Genomic DNA, 17,743 nt, shown 5'->3' with positions numbered 1-17,743 from the left:
AAAGCTCAAACACTTCATTCAGCTTCTGTTGGCACACGGATAAACACATAATTGATGTTCAGCTTCTGTTGGCACACACATAAATACATAATAGACAGAAGTAAATCTGAGCTAAGCAGCCACGCGAGACAAATGCTACCTCTTATGTGTAACTTCATACAGCTTGGCCTTCACTGTGGGGACCAAGAGGGATTGGGTGTAGCACTGTGGTCTGATGTGAGTTTGCTGGAATAACTGAATTACATTCACTCATTCTGACAGTTTCTTAAGAAGCACTTGGGTAAACTCGGAGCTCCACGATGCCGTGCTGATCTTAAATGTAATCTGTGTAAACGTCTGAATAGATTCACGTCTCGTCAGTCAAGCGGACAGCAAAACGCCCCATCTGTTGACATTCTTGACTGTTTAATTAAGAACAAGAACGTAGGCTTTTTCTGTTCAAGGCACTGTTTTCTTATTTATTCCACCTTACTCAATCACTGACCGCTCTGTACAGACGTCTGGGCAGGCTCGGGACCTGAGCCAGCAGGTAGGTGCTTGGACACCGTCTTGCTGTTGTTTTCTCTCATGTCGTGGATGTAGGTGTCCAGTCTCTGCAGCAGCTCTTTGGACCTCAAGTTTTCTTCCTCCAAGAAATGAGACACCGTGCCATCTCCGGGTGACGCTGACAAGAGCTCCTGAGAGAGAACAAAGAAAAAACACACAACATTGAGAGATGATTGGGATTCTTGGCTTTAAAAAAGGACAGTTGAAATGTTGACAAGCCCCACCATTTGCGAGGGAGAGGGTACTAAGCTTCGAGAGTCCTCCGAGCTGGAGCTCTGTCCTTCTGCAGCGGATTCATTGGAGTTTGGCACTGAGTTTTTCCTGGTGAGTCTTCTGCTTCCTGATGAGTTGGAGGAGCAGGAGGATGCTGCTGATTGAGACCTGCTGTCTTGGGCCTGGCTGCAGGGCTGCTCTCTGGAAGTCGGGGACATGGTCTGCAGCTGTTTGAAGAGCCTCCGGATCTCGCCTTCGTAACGAGTGGGGTTCTCGTGGAGATTATCTTGGGTGGCCTGCACCTCCTGCCTGTGTCTGTGATCTTCGTGACTATAGAATAAAACAAAAAATGCATCAGGGTTTGATTTCTTGATCTGTTGTGTCTGTGTGTTTGCCATGTACCATTTTTGAGCAGGCTGTGGTTGGTCAGTTGCAGCGTTGCTCAGCAGCGCTCGTTCATATTTGTCCTGATGCCCAAGCTGCGCCTGCTTCTCAACAAGTTCCTGCCTTAGCTGCTGATTCTCCTGCTCCAAGCTGCTCAGAGATGACACATAACTCTCCCTCAGGGAAGTGAGTGAGGAATCCCTCCTCTGAGAAGACACGAGTGATTCATGGAGTAAAAAGCAAACAGAGATGAGTGGAATTTAGGAATGAGCACCAAAGCCAAATTAAGAAAAGATTCCTGTCTGATGCCGTCTGTAAAATAATGTGATGACTGAATAAAAACTGTGTCAAAGCAGACGAACCTTGGGTGAGTGAGACTCTTTACTCTGCAGCAGACTCTTCAGATGCTGGTTCTCAGCTCGCAGAGCGTCCAGCTGGGCCTGAGTCATCTGAGAAAATTGGAGAGCCAAGAAATTGTGGTTAATTTTTATTGTCAACATTTACACGCAATTGTTAAAAGATCTCCTGCGGACAAAAAAGTATACAAAATGTGGAGAAATATTCAGTTTTGAATGATAATTTGTGTCTGTTTTTCCACACAAACAAAGTCAGATTACATAATTAAAATGCTTAAAATGAATTCGAAGTCTCCTCTTCCTCCCAGAATTACATGAACACGCAAATATTTTTCATTTCAAAAGTTTATCTGTTGGACACAAGATGTCTCCTACTTCACAGGAAAGTCCATTCTCTGTATGCAGTACCAGTTAAAAGTTTAGACACAACTTCCCGTTCTCTTGAATAAGAAAGTGTGTCAGAACCTTTGACTGGTACAACGTGTGCACTGAAAGCTTCAAGTTTCCACATCACAAACACAAGATCTAGGTCACTTTATTAAGAGCCAGATCTATCAGACCAGTCTGTCAATAAAGTTTTAACACTTCCTTTGCAAGGAAAAGAAGTAAGAAAAAACAAATGTGTAAAAGTATAAATGACATGTCCAGTCCCAAAACCTACATTTTAAACTTTTAAATTATGAATATGCAGCTAGTCCTGATTTCAAACCCTGTCAGGATTATAAACCTACTATAATCTCAGCACAGCTTTAAACAATCTGCACTAAAGAGAGCTGAATCTGTTTTGACAGTTTAAATCACCAAATATTTGCTCTTCTGCTTGCTTACTTGAAGCTCGGCTGTCTTATGTTCTGCTCGCTCCTGCTCGCCACGGAGCTGCTGCTTGATGCTGGACGAGGATCCGCTCAGGTTGGAGATGGCGAGGTCTCGATGGTGCAGCTCGCCGGTCAGCTTGGACACCTCCTTCCTCATGCCTTCCACCTCTCCGCTGTGAGTCTGCCTGGCTCTCAGAAGCTCCTCTCTGAGCTGCAGAATGAATTGAAATAGCTGGTAACACAGATGTTAAACAGGTAAATGTTAAGGAAATATGTTTTTTTGTTGTTTTCTGACCTTTTTCATCTCTGTAACAGAGGAGTCATAATTTGCTTTAATGCTCCTCAGCTCCTGCTCCGCCTTCGAGTGGTCTGATCTCTGTCGGCTCACCTCCTCCATTCTGAGCGAATCACAAAACATCTAATGTTAATGAGGCAAATTTTCTATCTTTACCTATTTGTCATATTATCAGGACATTTGGTATTCAATTGTTATGCAGATGACACCCTGCTCTATCTATCCACTGAGCCTAGGTCCACTCTGTCACCCACTTCCTTTTCTGACAACTTACTAGAAACAAAAATATCATACCTTCATTAGATTTGAAGGATCATGTGTTTATCTATATAGTCTTTATATATAATATTATCTGCCAGTATATCGATATTTGAATTTTTAAACTCCCTAATATCGGTATCTGCCCGAAAAACTCAGTATTGGTCGGACTCTAGCTTTTATATTCTGTCTTGATGCATTTTATATTTTATGTAAAGCACTTTGAATTGCCTTGTTGCTGAAATGAGCTATACAAATAAAGTTGCCTTGCCTAGACGTTCGCAATTCTGACTCTATCGCCATCTTTAAATCCCGCATTAAAACACACCTATTCTGACTAGCATATTCAGCCTCATGATTATTATGAATTCCCTTTTTTTCTTATTGTACTACCTCATATTGTAGATCTCTGGTCTGCTTATTTTATGATGTTTGGTGCATTGTTTATTTGCATGTGTGATTGTAAGGTGTCCTTAAGTGCTTTGAAAGGCACCTATAAATAAGATGCATTATTATTACTATTATTATTATTATTATTGTTATTATTATAAAGCAGTCTTAATGATAATGAGACCAGCGTTCACCTTTCTTTCAGACATGCCACTTCAGCCTTGAGATGAACCTCACATGCTTGGGCACATTGAAGCTTGGCTGCAGTCTTCTCCAGGTCTTGTCTGAGGGTTTCCACACCAACACAGCCGTGAACTGACAGGCAGTCCTCCAGAGAGCTGCACACACAAGAGCATCCAATAAACATCCACAGAACAGCTTCATTTAATTAAAATATTGTATTTACAATGCGGTCTGCATATATAAACTCTTTTCAGGCAGTAATCAAGCACTGAACTTTTTATAGTGCATCTACTCTCTGATGCATCCAACCTAAAGTGAAAGTATAGAATGCCCTCTTGTGTGCGTGTTGCTGTACTGCATCGTAAATGGAGCTTATTTATATATCCACCCACCGAATGACTTGATCTTTAGCTTCCAGTACTTGGTTGAGTCTGGCGGCCTCGTTGCGAAGCCTTTGGCGCTCAAGACTGGCTCTGCGTACAAATGTGTCCTGAGAGTCCAGCGTGGCGTGGAGCTCCTGCCTTTCCTCGGAGTGTACCTAATGAAGAGCAGTGGGTAAAATCAGCTGATAAAGTGACATTTTAATTTCTTAAGACTGCAGCACAAATCTGCTGTTACTCTTAAACAAAGTTAATATGAGTATTTAATCATAATCATCATATATTTTATTTATAGAGCACTTTTCATGGTACTCAAAGGCAGTTTTATAAGTTAAAATGGTCATAGTAAAACACACTTTCACACTCATTTGTGACAGACATTCTCCTCTAAGTAATGTTGGTGTCCTTGCTGTGACGTGTCGTGGAAAACATTAATTCTTCTATTTACATCAAGCTTTCCTCTGTCTGATTCTTTGCATACTTCCCTTGCTTGTATATTGGTGCAGATTTACACACAAGCTGACCCACACTGCAGCATCCCTGGTACTATAACACAAATTACTGGTTTAACATATTTATCAAAAACTGGCAGCCAAGAAAGCATGTGCCTAATACACTGAAAACGCAGACCTCTAAAATAGTTCATTCAGACCTGCACACATCGCACACCTGCTGTTTTCACACCGCAACACTGCAGAGTGACAATCAAAAGTTTGGACACACCTTGTCTTTCACTTAAATGAGAAAGTGTGTCCAAACTTTTGACTTGTACTGTAAAACAAATGATTTTCACAGTTGTCTTTTCAAATTTGTAATGAAATTAAATGTGTTAAACAGATTTGCGAAATCTCCCAAAAACTGCAAATTTCAAACATCTGTTAATTTTGAAATGTGAGTTTGACTGTAAACTGGACTAGGTGAGACTGATGCATGACATGCTACAAAGGGAATAAATGTCTCTGTGTAAACTGTATTTTAGCACTTGGTAACTGTGTCTCTCTAATTCTAACATGAATTGTAAGCCTGTGTCTATATTAAATAAACCAATACTGTGTTTATACGGTGTTACAGGATACAGTTGTGTGTGTTAATGTGTCTGTATTCTATATAAGTCTGTATTGTTATGTCTTATATTTAGCAGCTACAGCTCAAACGTGTCCCCAAATTAAATGGTTACCACTCTTTTTTTTGCATTATGATATTGTAGTGGGTCTGCAAAAAAAGTGTTGCCTTCAGACCCATCATTATCATCTTAATCTGCTGCAGCCATTCTGCTAACCTGCTGCTCTCTCTGGTACTGTCCCAGCCACGTCTCAAGGGGTCGGAGGCGCAGCAGTTCCAGCTCCTGTGAGTGCAGGCTGCTCTGAGTCTTCTCCAGCTGAGTACGCAGACGCTGCACATCTGAACAGCATTCCCTGTGCTCCCTCTCCTGCTGACAGGATGCCCACTGAGACTGGAAATCAAATGACGGACAAACAATGTGAAATCCTTTTTGTCAAAGCAGGAAAATGACGTGTTTCAGCAGTAAATCCTGTCTGTTTAAGTTACATGTTTAAGTTATTAATTTGCTTTTACTTTTATGTGCATGAGTTCATCAGTCAGGCTCTTATTCTGGGCCTCCACTGCTGTCAGCTGGGTTTGGTACTGGTTGCGTTGCTGCTCCCACTCTACAGAGCACTGTTGATATTCCTGCAAGGAGAGGCAAGGATCGTTATGCTCCAATTTACCAGTAGATGGCAGTAAAGGACAATGTGTAGGTGAAAAAAGGAGCGTTGTATTGTACCTCAATCTTTTCACTAAGCCGGGTCACCTCTGAGAAATCCGTCTCTTTAGTATTTGCTCCTCTGCTGGTGTCCTTGAGCTGTTTGCGCTGAAGCTTGTGATAACTTCTCTTCAATTTATCTAGCTGCAGGAGACATCTCAGTAAAGCTTTGTTCCATTTACTATATAAATCCATTCACCAACAAATGTGTGAGAAAGCATTCTTAAATTCAAGTATTTTTCAGACACCTTGAAAACTGAATGCTTTGCCCTTAGTCTTCACATTGATCAATATCAGATGTCGTCTTAAGTTGACTGAGCTGTGCATTATGTTGTCAGGGTTAAGGATAGGGTCAGAAGATCTAGCAGTCTGCAAGGATAAAAATGACTGTTTTCTTTTTGTAGGATTTCTTTGATTTGCAAATTTAAGGTTGAATTATTTATTAAAGTTCTGAAGTGTTTCTCAACCAGGTTCAACTGAATCCGTAAACGTACTTATATATACTATACTTCAATGTGGTGATCAGTTAACTGACACATGCTTGATCAGTTGTGTAATTGTATCTCACCTCTTCACGGACTTTCTGCAGCTTTTGCTCGTACTTGGTGACTGACTCTTGTCGACCAGTCTGGACATCTTCTACCTGCTTGCGGAGCAGTCCGATCTATAATCGGAGATGGGAGGATTGCAAAATGTGGGTAAAATGTGTAAATAGCAACATGATTTAGTCACATAAATGCTGTGCAAGTTAAGGTTACTACTGCTACTGTATTCCATCTCTCCCGGTTACGAAACATGGCTTTAATTCAAAATGCTCTGGAAATATTTCATTACAAAAGAATATGATTTCCCTTACAGTTCTTATCAACTAAAAGTAATACTGTATGATCAATCAGTCACAGTTCAGCCATCAGTGTAGAGGTGAAACCTTTAACTGAATGATAGAAACCCAACTAAGTTCAATGATATAACTCTATAATATAAGTTGAGGAAAGGTTTTCTACTTCACCTCCAAATCCCTCCGATCAACCAGATCCCTGAAAGTCGACAGCTCCTCGTCCCCATTTTTCAGACGGAGCCCCATGGCCTTCATCTCAGCCTCCCACTCTCTCTTCTGATGGTTGATCATGATGTCAATCTGTCGCATCAGCTCCTGCAGCTCTGGCTCACAGGACGACAGCACTGAGCTGATGTAGGATCAAAAAACAAAGTGATGTTAGAATGATCTCTTGTATATCACAGCGCTGAAGTCAGCTCCAGTTTCAGGGCTAAGGTGAAAGTTAAGATAAACATAAAATAATTATATTTAGCAGCTGATTCTCCATTTTTCACCACTTGCACTTATATAAACAAAGTGTCAGACATCATACCTCCCACTTTCAGATTTACCCACTTTAACCACTATACTTAGACTTGTCAAATCTTAATAATAGTGATAATAATCTAGTTTTTGAGTTGATGTCTCACACTTTTTCGTAAGTATGGGTGGTGAATCAGCCGCTAAATATCATTATTTATGTTTCCCTGACCTTTCCCCTGAACCACTAAAGCTAACAACAGCGTTGTTTACATGTCGAAGTTGTTTTCACTCAAAGAACTCACGATTACAAAGTTTGAAGTTATGTGATGCAAATAAATGAGTTGAAGTTAGTTAGCTCCTCATCACTTTACGTTACCTTAGGTCAGGATTTTGCAGAGCTCCTAGAAACGCCTCCATCTAGTTGGAAGTGGTGGTCACTGTATTCAAGTGTTGTGAATAATTTACAGCATACTGGTTCTGGAGACAACGCTTTAACTTCAGCTAACTCAAGTTAGCTACCAGCTAACCTGACCTGCCTAGCAACCTCAGTGACAGCATTAACGTTACCTGCTAAACAAGCGGGTCTGACGTTGCGTTGTGAAATTCATTGGCAGTAATAATCCCAATTTAAATTATAACAAGGCTTATTTGAGTATGCAGATAATAACTACCAAATTTAAGTAGTTTCAGTGCCTTACTTCTTCAGTTTACATCATTAACTGAACTTCCCCGTACAACACACAACACCACTGGCTGCCTTACTGTTTTCCCACCAGTAATCCGTGAAGACCCGCCCTACTCTGCCTCTGATTGGCTGATATTCGTTGCCTCCATTGCCTTCGTTGGTTGAGTTTAGGCAGTAGGGTAAGAATATAAGAATCAGAGCAAATCAGAAGCAGAGTAAGGCGGGTCCTATCTGAATGCGGGTGGGAAAATATAGCGCGCAGTGGGATTGGGTACAACGCATTTCCTGTTGTTAAGGCGGCAACATCGCGTTTTTTAACAGCTAGCTTTATATACAACTTAATTTCAGCCTGTGTCCCCAGAACGGTGTACATAACTCCATTCTCAATTGAATAACTCAGTGCTGGGGTCACGGGTAGCTTTCAGAATCCGTTCGCATGTTCAAGTACAATTTATACAGATGCTTCACAAGGTGCGGCATTAGTAAAATACAGCTTTTTAATACATGGCGTACTAGTGAAGTTTCTTTCCACGTGCTTTATTGTGATAGTTTGGGGCTAAATGGCAACATGGATTGCAATTATTAGCATAACAATAAATAGCGTAAACCGTCTATTGATCAGATCTTTATATTGCGTACACCGCCCCACACGAACACGTGGCTCGTTGGTCTAGGGGTATGATTCTCGCTTCGGGTGCGAGAGGTCCCGGGTTCAAATCCCGGACGAGCCCATTATTTTGGACGCACAGCTAACAATATGCTAACGCAAGCTTCCGCTTCAAACTACTTTTTAAAATTACACTGTGGTGTAATCTGGTTAGTTGAATGCGTTGTTCTCCACCGGGAAGTAACGTTATTCTTAACATTAGCTACCAGTGAGCTACGAGCTTTAAATTCATGTGCTATCCGCAGATATACTTGATGTAAATGGCTTTTGAACGGTGCAGAGCTTAATGGTATAACTAGCGTAAATACATTAAATAAAACTAATAAACATCAGCGATAAGAAACTCGGTACTGCTCAACAATAAAAACGCAACTCTTCACAAAGTCATGCGTGGCTCGTTGGTCTAGGGGTATGATTCTCGCTTTGGGTGCGAGAGGTCCCGGGTTCAAATCCCGGACGAGCCCAATTTTTGTCAAGGACAATGTATTCATCCATCTATCGGTTCATTCTTTTTTAATAAACCCACGACCATCATCATGTGCTTCACGGTTTGAGTAGGGGAGCAGCTTGCTACGTTCGTTATCACTGTTTGCCTATTCCCTCCCTTAACACTTGTCTCCTTCAACCTCCCACACCCGTTTCTCCAGCTGCCCTCCGTCAAACACTAAACAAAGAGCGTCTCCACCACTCTGCTTCCCCAGCTGTTATGCTGTGAAGGTTTTCCCCGTTTTTGTCCCGCCCCCACAAACACTTCTAACAGGCGGCAGACGAGGCTGCTCTGTCCTCCATTCACTGCTGTGTGGCTGTGCTGTACAGTCCAAAGGGACAATACTCAGATAGAGGTCTGAAGGAGCATCGAGTCTCTTCTGGGAATATTTTATTATCAACAGGCTACCTGTAAGTACTTAACATATTGATACATTTTCTGTGTGTTTCAACGTCTTTCATGTTTAAAGGTGGATACTGTTTTGTTTTCTATTTGATTTTTCTATATTTATAATGAATATCTGGAATAATACAACAATGTAAGATAGGGGCGATATTTATGGGACACATGTTGGTCATTTGTTTCATTGTTCGGCTTTAATTTTCTCATTTTTTAAGATTTCTGTCTTGTCAGTGCACAGTGAAGACTAAACTCACAATCTGCATCTCATTCTTATTGTTAGTTATGAATATGGTGTCACCAATAACAGAATAATGGAAGTCTTATCTGAGAGTTATCAGTGGACATTAGAAATTAGGAAATAATGCATATATTTACAGTTCAATATGGCTAAAAATCTCTTGTCCTACAATTATTTCCACTGTGAAAAAGCACTTAACTTTTACAAACACTATTTCATTTAACATGGAGAAGCAAAGTGCAGCAACAACCTATTTCAACAAACAAGACTTTAACCATAGACAATTACTGGAAAGTGGACATTCAGGTTCCTGATCATCCAGAGAAAGTCATTTTCATCCTTTTCATCACAGTCTGTGACCCTCAGTTCGACTCGACAATGGTTCTGTGTGAGGACAGCGAGTGCAGCGTTTGCCTCTTGCCCTACTCTCGGATGGACAGGATCCCCCGGGTGCTCCACTGCAGACACACCTTCTGCGACCAGTGCCTGGAGACCATATCGCAGACCAGGAGCGGGCTGCTCACGGTGGGCTGCCCCCTGTGTCGTCGGGTGACCTGCATAGGTCGCGGCCTCAGCCTGCAGGAAGCCCTGTGGGTCGACAACAAGCTGTGGGAGGAGATACCTGAGGAAGCAGAGGCTGAGGAGGAGGAGGAGGACGGGCTGAATCAAGAAGCTGAGGAGGAGAGGATGGAGGCTAAACAACCGCCTGCGTTACAAGCAGAATGGTAAGTACAGCAGCGTAAACAGACATATGTGGACATGAACACAAATAAACAAAGGTTCAATTTTCCACCTGTTTTGGGGTATTTTCAGAAAATTAACATCAGAAAGCTTTAAGATGTGGGAGTTTTTCTTATAAAGCTAAAAAATGTTAAAAAAAGAAAGAATTTAAGAGCAGCATTTCTCATGAACTAGTGATGAATTTAAAGAATTGGAACCTAAATCCAAAACATTCCAGCCATACCAAGCCTTTCACAGGACTGTGTTAATCAGTGCATTTGTCCACAAAGCAGCCTCATTAGCACCTGTGCTCTGCAGAGCTACTGTATGTCCTCCTGGAGGAAAATACCATCTAACGTGAACTTTTGCTTTTCAGCGTTTCTTCGGGGTCCTCCAGAACAAAGCTCAGATTCCGCACATTCTTCAAAAAGTTCAGTTTGACAAAGCAACCGCAAGAAAGGATCGTTCCTGGCACCAATGTGTAAGTTCTGACTTTGTGATAAACGGCTATGATAACAAGGAAGAATTTTGTAGAAAATGTGGGTATTAATGTTCATTTTTGTGTTGTTGTCGTTTTAAGGGAGATGAAATCCTGGCGCAGGCTTTCAACTGAAGAGACATTTTAAAAAAAGACAAAAGCTGGACCGCCACGCTTCTCAGGATACTGTTAACGGAGGGTAGATGTCACAAGAAGACCAACCCTTTGTCAGTGGAAGGAAAGTTGAAGCCGTTAGGACCGAGAATCCAATTGTGTACCAGTCAGGACATTGTTTAGTCCTCAGCCAAAGGTTCCCTGTCCCCCCCATTATTTATTCTAGGCTTAATTCTCCCAGCTGGTGCTATGGGATTTGGTTCAGCTGTCCCAGTGGGACTAACACCCTGAGACCCCCCTCATGACAGATGGTCTCCTGAGGACGTTCCCTTTTCCGTGCCCACTGCTGAACACTGAATATAATTTATTACTGTTTTTAGCTGTCAGAGTATTTAATAAAAATATTTTTTAAAGTATTTTTTATGTGTTTTTATTTACTGGCCATCAAACCCTGTTGCTTTGAAGCAATCTGGAAGAATCAGAAACACATGACAAATGTCTTCTTATCTCTGTACATCATTTATGACACATCAAGTATTTACATGACTGAAAGCAAGTGAAGCCAGAAGAGATTTTTCGAAACAGCATAATGTGAAAATTTCATCTGTGGGCTCAATACACAACAAAGGCATTTCACAAAAGACTCATTGAACCATGAAAGCAGATTATGAACCGCATTCATCGAGCATCTGGCAAGTTTTCCACGTTGGATGATATTAGAATAGCGGATCATCACTTTCATGAAAATGACCTTTATTCTTTTGTGTTACCTTATGGCCACAACAACATGGAGAACGTATCCATTCTGAGATTTAAAAAAAAAGAAAAAAAAAGAGGGTTTGCCTTGACAGTGCAGAGTAAAATTAAAGTTCAGGGTCACAGTTGAGGACATTATTGTTTTTCCATCCCATTCATATTAAGGTCATTGTTATTTGCCTGGATGGAGCAAGAAATCTGTTAGTTGTCATGCTGGTTTGGTAGCCTACAAGTCGTTACAGGCTGTTTCAACTGTAAGCCTGTGAATTACACTCAGTCATATTTTGATAGATAGATGAGTCATTTTTCCATTTATGGATTCTCACAGTGAAGTATCATCACAGCGACTGACATCATCGCCTCCATAATGCCAGACCCCCCCCACCCCCCCCCTCGGAGCTGCATCCAAGTCTTAAATGAACTGGCATCAGCACAGTGTTGGCTGCCACAGCTGCAGTCTGGACCACAGCGGGGAAGCAGCAGCACCACAATGAATCAACAAACACAAACAGGGTTGTGAAAATGGCAAACCACCAGTTTCAGTTTCGCAATCTATTTACGGGCTCCCAATGCAGTGCTGGTAGTACTGGGATCAGGGTGAAGCAGAGCGGGAAACAACACCCGGTGCAGGCTGGCAGTGTTAGTGCAAGAACAGCTCAGATCCTTTACTTGCATTGTAGCATTACTACAATAAGCTTCTCTATTACAAGTAAAAGTCTTGCATTAAAAAGCTCACTAAAGTATCATCAGCAAAATAAATTACTCATGCGGTAACATAATAATTAGTGTTGTAACTGATTAAGGTGGAGCTAGTTTGATATACTGTTGATTATATCTATGATCAATAAAAATGCATTGTGTTTTATAAATGGACCATACGTTTATTATATAAGATGTCAACTACAAACATGACTTCAACCTGTAAACTGTGAGTTAAATGTACAGTAGTTGTGTAAAGAGTAGTGTTTCCCTATTAAATGTAGTGAAGTATGAAATAGCATAAAGTGGATAAAACAAGAACCCATTGTACTGAAGTACAGTACTTGAGTAAATGTACTTAGTTGTATTCGACCACTGCAGTGTGGTTTGTTCGCACTGAGTAATGAGGCACTTATCACATCAGGTGCCACAAATATATTTAGAGTGAGGAAAACACATGGTGCAAGACAGTTTCCACACAAGTGCCCATTACAACCAGTAATAGTACATTCCTGTTTGATTATGTGTACAGTCAGGAAGTGCTTAGAGTGCTTGGAATAAAACACACACACCTCCAGGAGTGATGTTCTTGTGCAATACTGGAAGTCTGAGACTAAAAGTGCAACAAACTGGTCTAGAACTTGAACATAGTGCCAATACCACATGGGGAGTGGAGCAGGTGGACCCAAACAAAGGTCTTTATTCAAGATGTGCATGCTAAAAGAAAACAACCCAAAAGCTGCAGAACAGGACATAACAGACAAGATGGCTCAACAAGGACTGAGTTGAAAGCTTGACTTAAGTACACAAGGGATGATAACCAACTGAACACAGGTAAGTAAAACAGGACACAGGTGAAATGCATGAGAAAATCAACTAAGGCGGGAAATCACTGTTTAATCACAAGTAAGAACATAACAAAAACACAAGCAGTTAATATTTCAAAAATTAAACAGGAACTAAACAAACACAGAAAGTCCTGGTAGTATGTGATAATACCAAAACTGGTTTATGCACTGGGTACAGTGAACAGCTGCTGGGGGGAGGGGGGGGAGGGGCAGACAGTGTAGTCATTTTAGTAATTGCAAATCAGTTTTGTACAACAGTTTGCACTACTAAAGCAGAATCTAAGAGTGACATTGTAAGGGTGGCTTCTTATAGAGGCCCATAGTCAAAATGTATTTTTTATATATTTTAATTAGAGCTAAAAAGATTAGTCAATTAATTAGTTGATTGACTTGAAACTAGTAAGCAGGTTTTTATTTAGGAAAATGCCAAATATTCCCTGGTTCCTGTTTGATTTTCAATAAATGAATATTTAATCAAATAGTAAATAAACTTAATGGCTAATTTTTGCTGTAGTGCCCCATTCATTCAGCCCTGATCAGCACAGGTGATACTGATGACATGATAGAGTCATCAGTGGAAACCACAGATACTTGTTTTTGTGTCTGACTTGAAACCACACAGGCCACAACATGTTTAAAACACTTGTTTGACACGACTGTTGCCTCATTACTGATGACCTATATGATGATAATCGATCAAAACAGTTACGGAAAAGAGACTTATGAAAGAAACCACAACACAGTGGGGGGAAGATGAATGGTTGATACCTCAGATGAGTACATGATTAAAGAAAAGCTCAAGAAAGAAAAGGACTCAGCATGACTTTGGTAATAAGACATCTTTATTAATCATTTGGAGAGACATGCTAGATCTCTGTACAGTGTGAATGGAGAGCCAGCTCTGATAGGTCTCATCAGGTCTGCTGCACAGAGCCGTGACAGAACATACACACCCTCAGGGAATGGCCATGGCCCCCCATCCTTAAATGACAGACCCCCCCTCTCCCTTACACCCAAAGACATTTGTCGCATCACTTGGTCCATTTCAGGGAATGTTAATACGGGCCTTTAGGAAAGGAAAGATGGGCTCGACTTTCAAATTTAAGGGGAATAAATACAAAGGAGCAACTGATCAATAATTCTGTCCTCATTTAAAAAATAAATACCCAGCTCATTTCTGAGAACGTGCTCTCCTTACAAGGCTGTGTGGTCTGTAATGAGAGTTGTACATTCCTGTTTCAACATAATAAATATTCTGCACAGAAACAAAAAAGAAAAAAAGATGAGTACGTTTTTTTTTGTCATTTTGAGGGGATATAACTTGAAATGCAACCGGTCCTTGTCACTCCCAAACCCACAAAAGAGTGCGTTCCAGTCCAGACCTCTTATGATACCGGATCCAACTCTGTCTCCCATTACTATTATTATCATTATCATTATTATTATTATTATTATTATTGTTATCTTCATCATCATCATTATTATTATCATTTGGCTCATTATGTGGGTTAAAAGACTCACTAGTTTTCACAAGAGTGCTCCCCTTTTTGGACACAAGTGAACAATTGATAAACGTTTTACTCTACTCTAAAGACACATTACTCCAAATGTTATGGAGATTACATTACCATGTTTCTAAGACTTACACTGTCACGCTAATTCTAAAACATTTTCTTAAAAAGTGCAGTAAGATTTCACTTCTAAGACAAGTCAAATCAAAGTAGTGTTCTCATCACTGGCTGACTTCACCCACCAGTACATTATGATACTTGGCTCTAAAAAAAACAAAAAAAACAAAAGAAGACCAAATTGAAACAACGTTGCAACATTGCATAACGCCAATGTCAGTAGTCAGTTAAAACACAAGCAGCAAAGAAAACCTCATCTCAGTGGGGACGCGTTACGTGACAGTTTCTACAACAATCGGACAAGTCTTGAATTATGTGACTGTACATTTACAATGAAGCTTTACATAAACTTCATATTAACCTGAAAGGTCTACATGTGCAAATTGGTCTTTTGTCAGGAATGAAACTGCTCCTGCGATGAACAGTAATGAGCATCACCAAGTTACATGGTGCACTGATTTACAATGTCGAAGTTCTGGTCTGTTCACAGAACCTGAATTCAAGTCTACACAATTAAAGATCACCACAAGGGGGAACTTTGTGTTTATGTTCGTCTGTGAAACAAGGCAAGGGGCTTTGATTCTCTCCACCTGCTCCATTACATGTGCAGACTATCATAATCACAACTACCAAGATGCCACACAATGCACTAGCAGATGTCGTATTGTCGTGAGTGGGGGGAGGTCTACGACATACTGCAAACAAACAGTGACCTAAACGGTAACAAGAGTCCGTCAGTAATGTGGCAAGAATGACTTGGCAGTGGCCCTCTATAAATGCATTCTAACGTTGCCTATACAGAAAGCACACATTTACACACACACGACAAAAAGATAATCCGAAGTCAAGTATACAAATCCAGTTAATAAACAAGAGACTTTGACTAGTCGTTATCAGAGTGCATTAAGTCACTGGTGTAATGTTACCATTTACATATTCAAACTCGTGTACACTGGTAGACAGTACCTATGCTCAAAAACTAGGCATGCATTAGATACTCAAGATGTTATGTTCAGTTCAACCTGTAACGTCTATAAACGCAAAATTGTGGATCCCACCAGGGTTACGGGCAGGAGTGCTGTGATTGGTCCGCCAAACCGGTAGGCTTTAGGCGTAAGTGTTGTCATGTTTCGGTAATACGCCACGAGATGCGTAAGTGTAGGTGTAAAGTTGAAAATGGCTATGTAAGTGGTTAGGTAAGAGTGGTCAAGGTTGGGGTAGTATGGGCGGGATTTTGAATTTACACCCATAACAACAGTGGGATCCATAAGTGTACGTCTAAATCCATCCGTTCTTGTCAAGCGCTCAAATACAGAGCTTGGTTGTTTGCATCTTTTAAAAAGACAACCGTTCCAGAGAGATTTCCCTGAATATACAAAAATACAAAAAGAAACTGGGGAAACTTCCTTTTCTACTTAAAAAAAAAAAGGTATACACATAATCTGAAACTTGGGGATCTTTTTTCACATCTTTGTCTTTTTTTGATTCTTTTCCATTTTTTTGCAAGTTCTAAGACTTTTTGGCAGTTTCATTAACAAAGTAGGCTACACTACTTTATAACCAAATTCACATATTGCTAGTTCCAACCAATGACCAATAGTCAGGTGGGGAGGCCAGATTCTCAACGTGCAAAGTCAACTGCAGGTTAACCAATAGGAAGCAACATAACAAGCATGTGGTGTAAATGATGTTTTCCAGGGTGGTACTAAGTATTAACAAGAGCAGCCGCCTTCAGTGGTCTGCGGCTCCTGCGGTTTGTCCAACTTGATGTCGATCACTGGAAGAGGACGTTAAGGAAACATTGAATCTGACAGGATAACCAAGCAAAATACAGACTGTATTCAGTAACATGCACCAGAATGATTGAATTAGCTTATGTAAACATTTTCAAAGTGGAAATGTAAGAGAGAGTGATGAGTTTTCTTATAATTTAACACCATGTTGTGTTCAAAGAGCCAAAACATTTGGTTGCATTTTTAATGGAGGACTGTAGTTCCACTTTACTACCACTAGATGGTGCTATTTCCTTTGACTCCATTTCATTTCCAGTTCAGGCCATCAGCAATTCTAAAATACCAATTAAATCCAGTTTTAAAACATTATTCCAATACCATTAACTAATCAATTTTTGAGACATGGTAGGGGATTTGTTGCTAGGAGTAAAATTCCTTAAAAAAAATCCTTTCTGTCAACATATTCAACTCAATAGGAAATCTCCTCTATTGTTAGCGGGGTAATAAACTGAGTATGGATGTTGGCTAAAATCGTTGGCACCACTGTGCTACAATTAAAGCTGATTCACAATGGAGTGTTAATGAGTTGTTGCTGTGAGTCAGAATGATTTTGCATTTTTTCCCTCACAATGTGCAGAATGTTATTCCCACTGAATCAGCTATCCTTCACTGTAAGACTGAGCTGCACACCTCTCTCTTAAAGAGACAAGAAGTCATGACTGCAAATGCTGCTGGTGAACGTGGCAGCAGCAGCAGACTCTTACTTATTATTCATTTTCTGGTGAGCATTATGCATGTATAAAGATGGGGCCTACAAAAAACGGTGGCCTACATATTGTATGCAAGTGAGAGTGGGAAAAATTGTCCCACTGTGGATTTCAAATGCCCATCCCGCAGTGGGGCTCTGCACTGAAGCTGGTGAAAGCTGTAAAATATAGCAGTTGGAGTATAGGTTTTCATATTTTATGAGAGCACGTCATCGTTACGTTTTTTCATTTGAAGAACAGTCTTAAAAGATCAACATATACCTGAGCGCTGGAATCTGGAGACTTTATCTCAGCAGCCGACATTACCGAACCAAATGAGCAGCTTCAGACCTGAATATTTTACTCCTGTGATACGTATGGGTTTGTGTGTGTGTGTGTTTGTAGGTATAGTCTACAGTATCTAACAGTGAGCAACGAGTCCCATTCTTGTGCCAATAGTGCATAAAAAAAAGTAATAATTCTTTCATGTTGCATGGGTGTGCCAAAGTAGTTCAGGAAGTTACAAGCTTGTAATAGCTGTGAAACAATAGATGGAGAGCTTAGTATTGATTTAACATGGCAACCAGAGGAGACTGAAATGTTTTGATTTGAAATGATATGTTAAACCTGTACACACAACTTTGACATATTATTGCCTTT

At 40.5% G+C, this 17,743-nt stretch overlaps 3 protein-coding genes and 2 non-coding genes across 5 annotated transcripts in view; 3 read left to right on the top strand and 2 right to left on the bottom strand.

Annotated features, from left to right (window-relative positions):
- Nucleotides 1–476: 476 nt before the first annotated feature.
- Nucleotides 477–7,524, bottom strand: cep63 (centrosomal protein 63). Its single transcript, XM_062424202.1, has 13 exons — nt 7,259–7,524; nt 6,592–6,769; nt 6,151–6,246; nt 5,604–5,726; nt 5,396–5,509; nt 5,100–5,273; nt 3,833–3,978; nt 3,452–3,595; nt 2,610–2,712; nt 2,328–2,525; nt 1,506–1,592; nt 771–1,349; nt 477–677 (listed from the first exon to the last, which is right to left on the bottom strand). The coding sequence occupies exons 1-13, from the start codon at nt 7,297–7,299 to the stop codon at nt 477–479; spliced, it is 2,184 nt and encodes a 727-aa protein (XP_062280186.1). The 5' UTR covers nt 7,300–7,524.
- Nucleotides 7,525–8,226: 702 nt separating this feature from the next.
- On the top strand, nt 8,227–8,298 carry trnap-cgg (transfer RNA proline (anticodon CGG)). Its single transcript has one exon. It is a non-coding gene; the product is annotated as a tRNA-Pro (tRNA).
- Nucleotides 8,299–8,626: 328 nt separating this feature from the next.
- On the top strand, nt 8,627–8,698 carry trnap-ugg (transfer RNA proline (anticodon UGG)). The gene has a single exon. It is a non-coding gene; the product is annotated as a tRNA-Pro (tRNA).
- A 1,041-nt stretch (nt 8,699–9,739) lies between these two features.
- im:7152348 (uncharacterized protein LOC559250 homolog) lies at nt 9,740–10,694 on the top strand. The gene is made up of 3 exons (XM_062424201.1): nt 9,740–10,086; nt 10,458–10,560; nt 10,662–10,694. Exons 1-3 carry the CDS (start codon nt 9,740–9,742, stop codon nt 10,692–10,694), a joined length of 483 nt encoding a protein of 160 aa, XP_062280185.1.
- A 4,485-nt stretch (nt 10,695–15,179) lies between these two features.
- Nucleotides 15,180–17,743, bottom strand: part of rab6ba (RAB6B, member RAS oncogene family a) — a 53,913-nt gene continuing 51,349 nt past the window's right edge. The window contains exon 8 of the mRNA XM_062424426.1: nt 15,180–16,381. Within this exon, the coding sequence (XP_062280410.1) occupies nt 16,317–16,381 (65 nt within the window). The 3' untranslated portion in view covers nt 15,180–16,316. The remainder of the gene's footprint in view (nt 16,382–17,743) is intronic.

The sequence above is a fragment of the Scomber scombrus genome, chromosome 8 (genome assembly GCF_963691925.1).
Source record: "Scomber scombrus chromosome 8, fScoSco1.1, whole genome shotgun sequence".
NCBI classification, from domain to species: Eukaryota; Metazoa; Chordata; class Actinopteri; order Scombriformes; family Scombridae; genus Scomber; species Scomber scombrus.
This window is presented reverse-complemented; position numbering and strand designations above follow the sequence as displayed.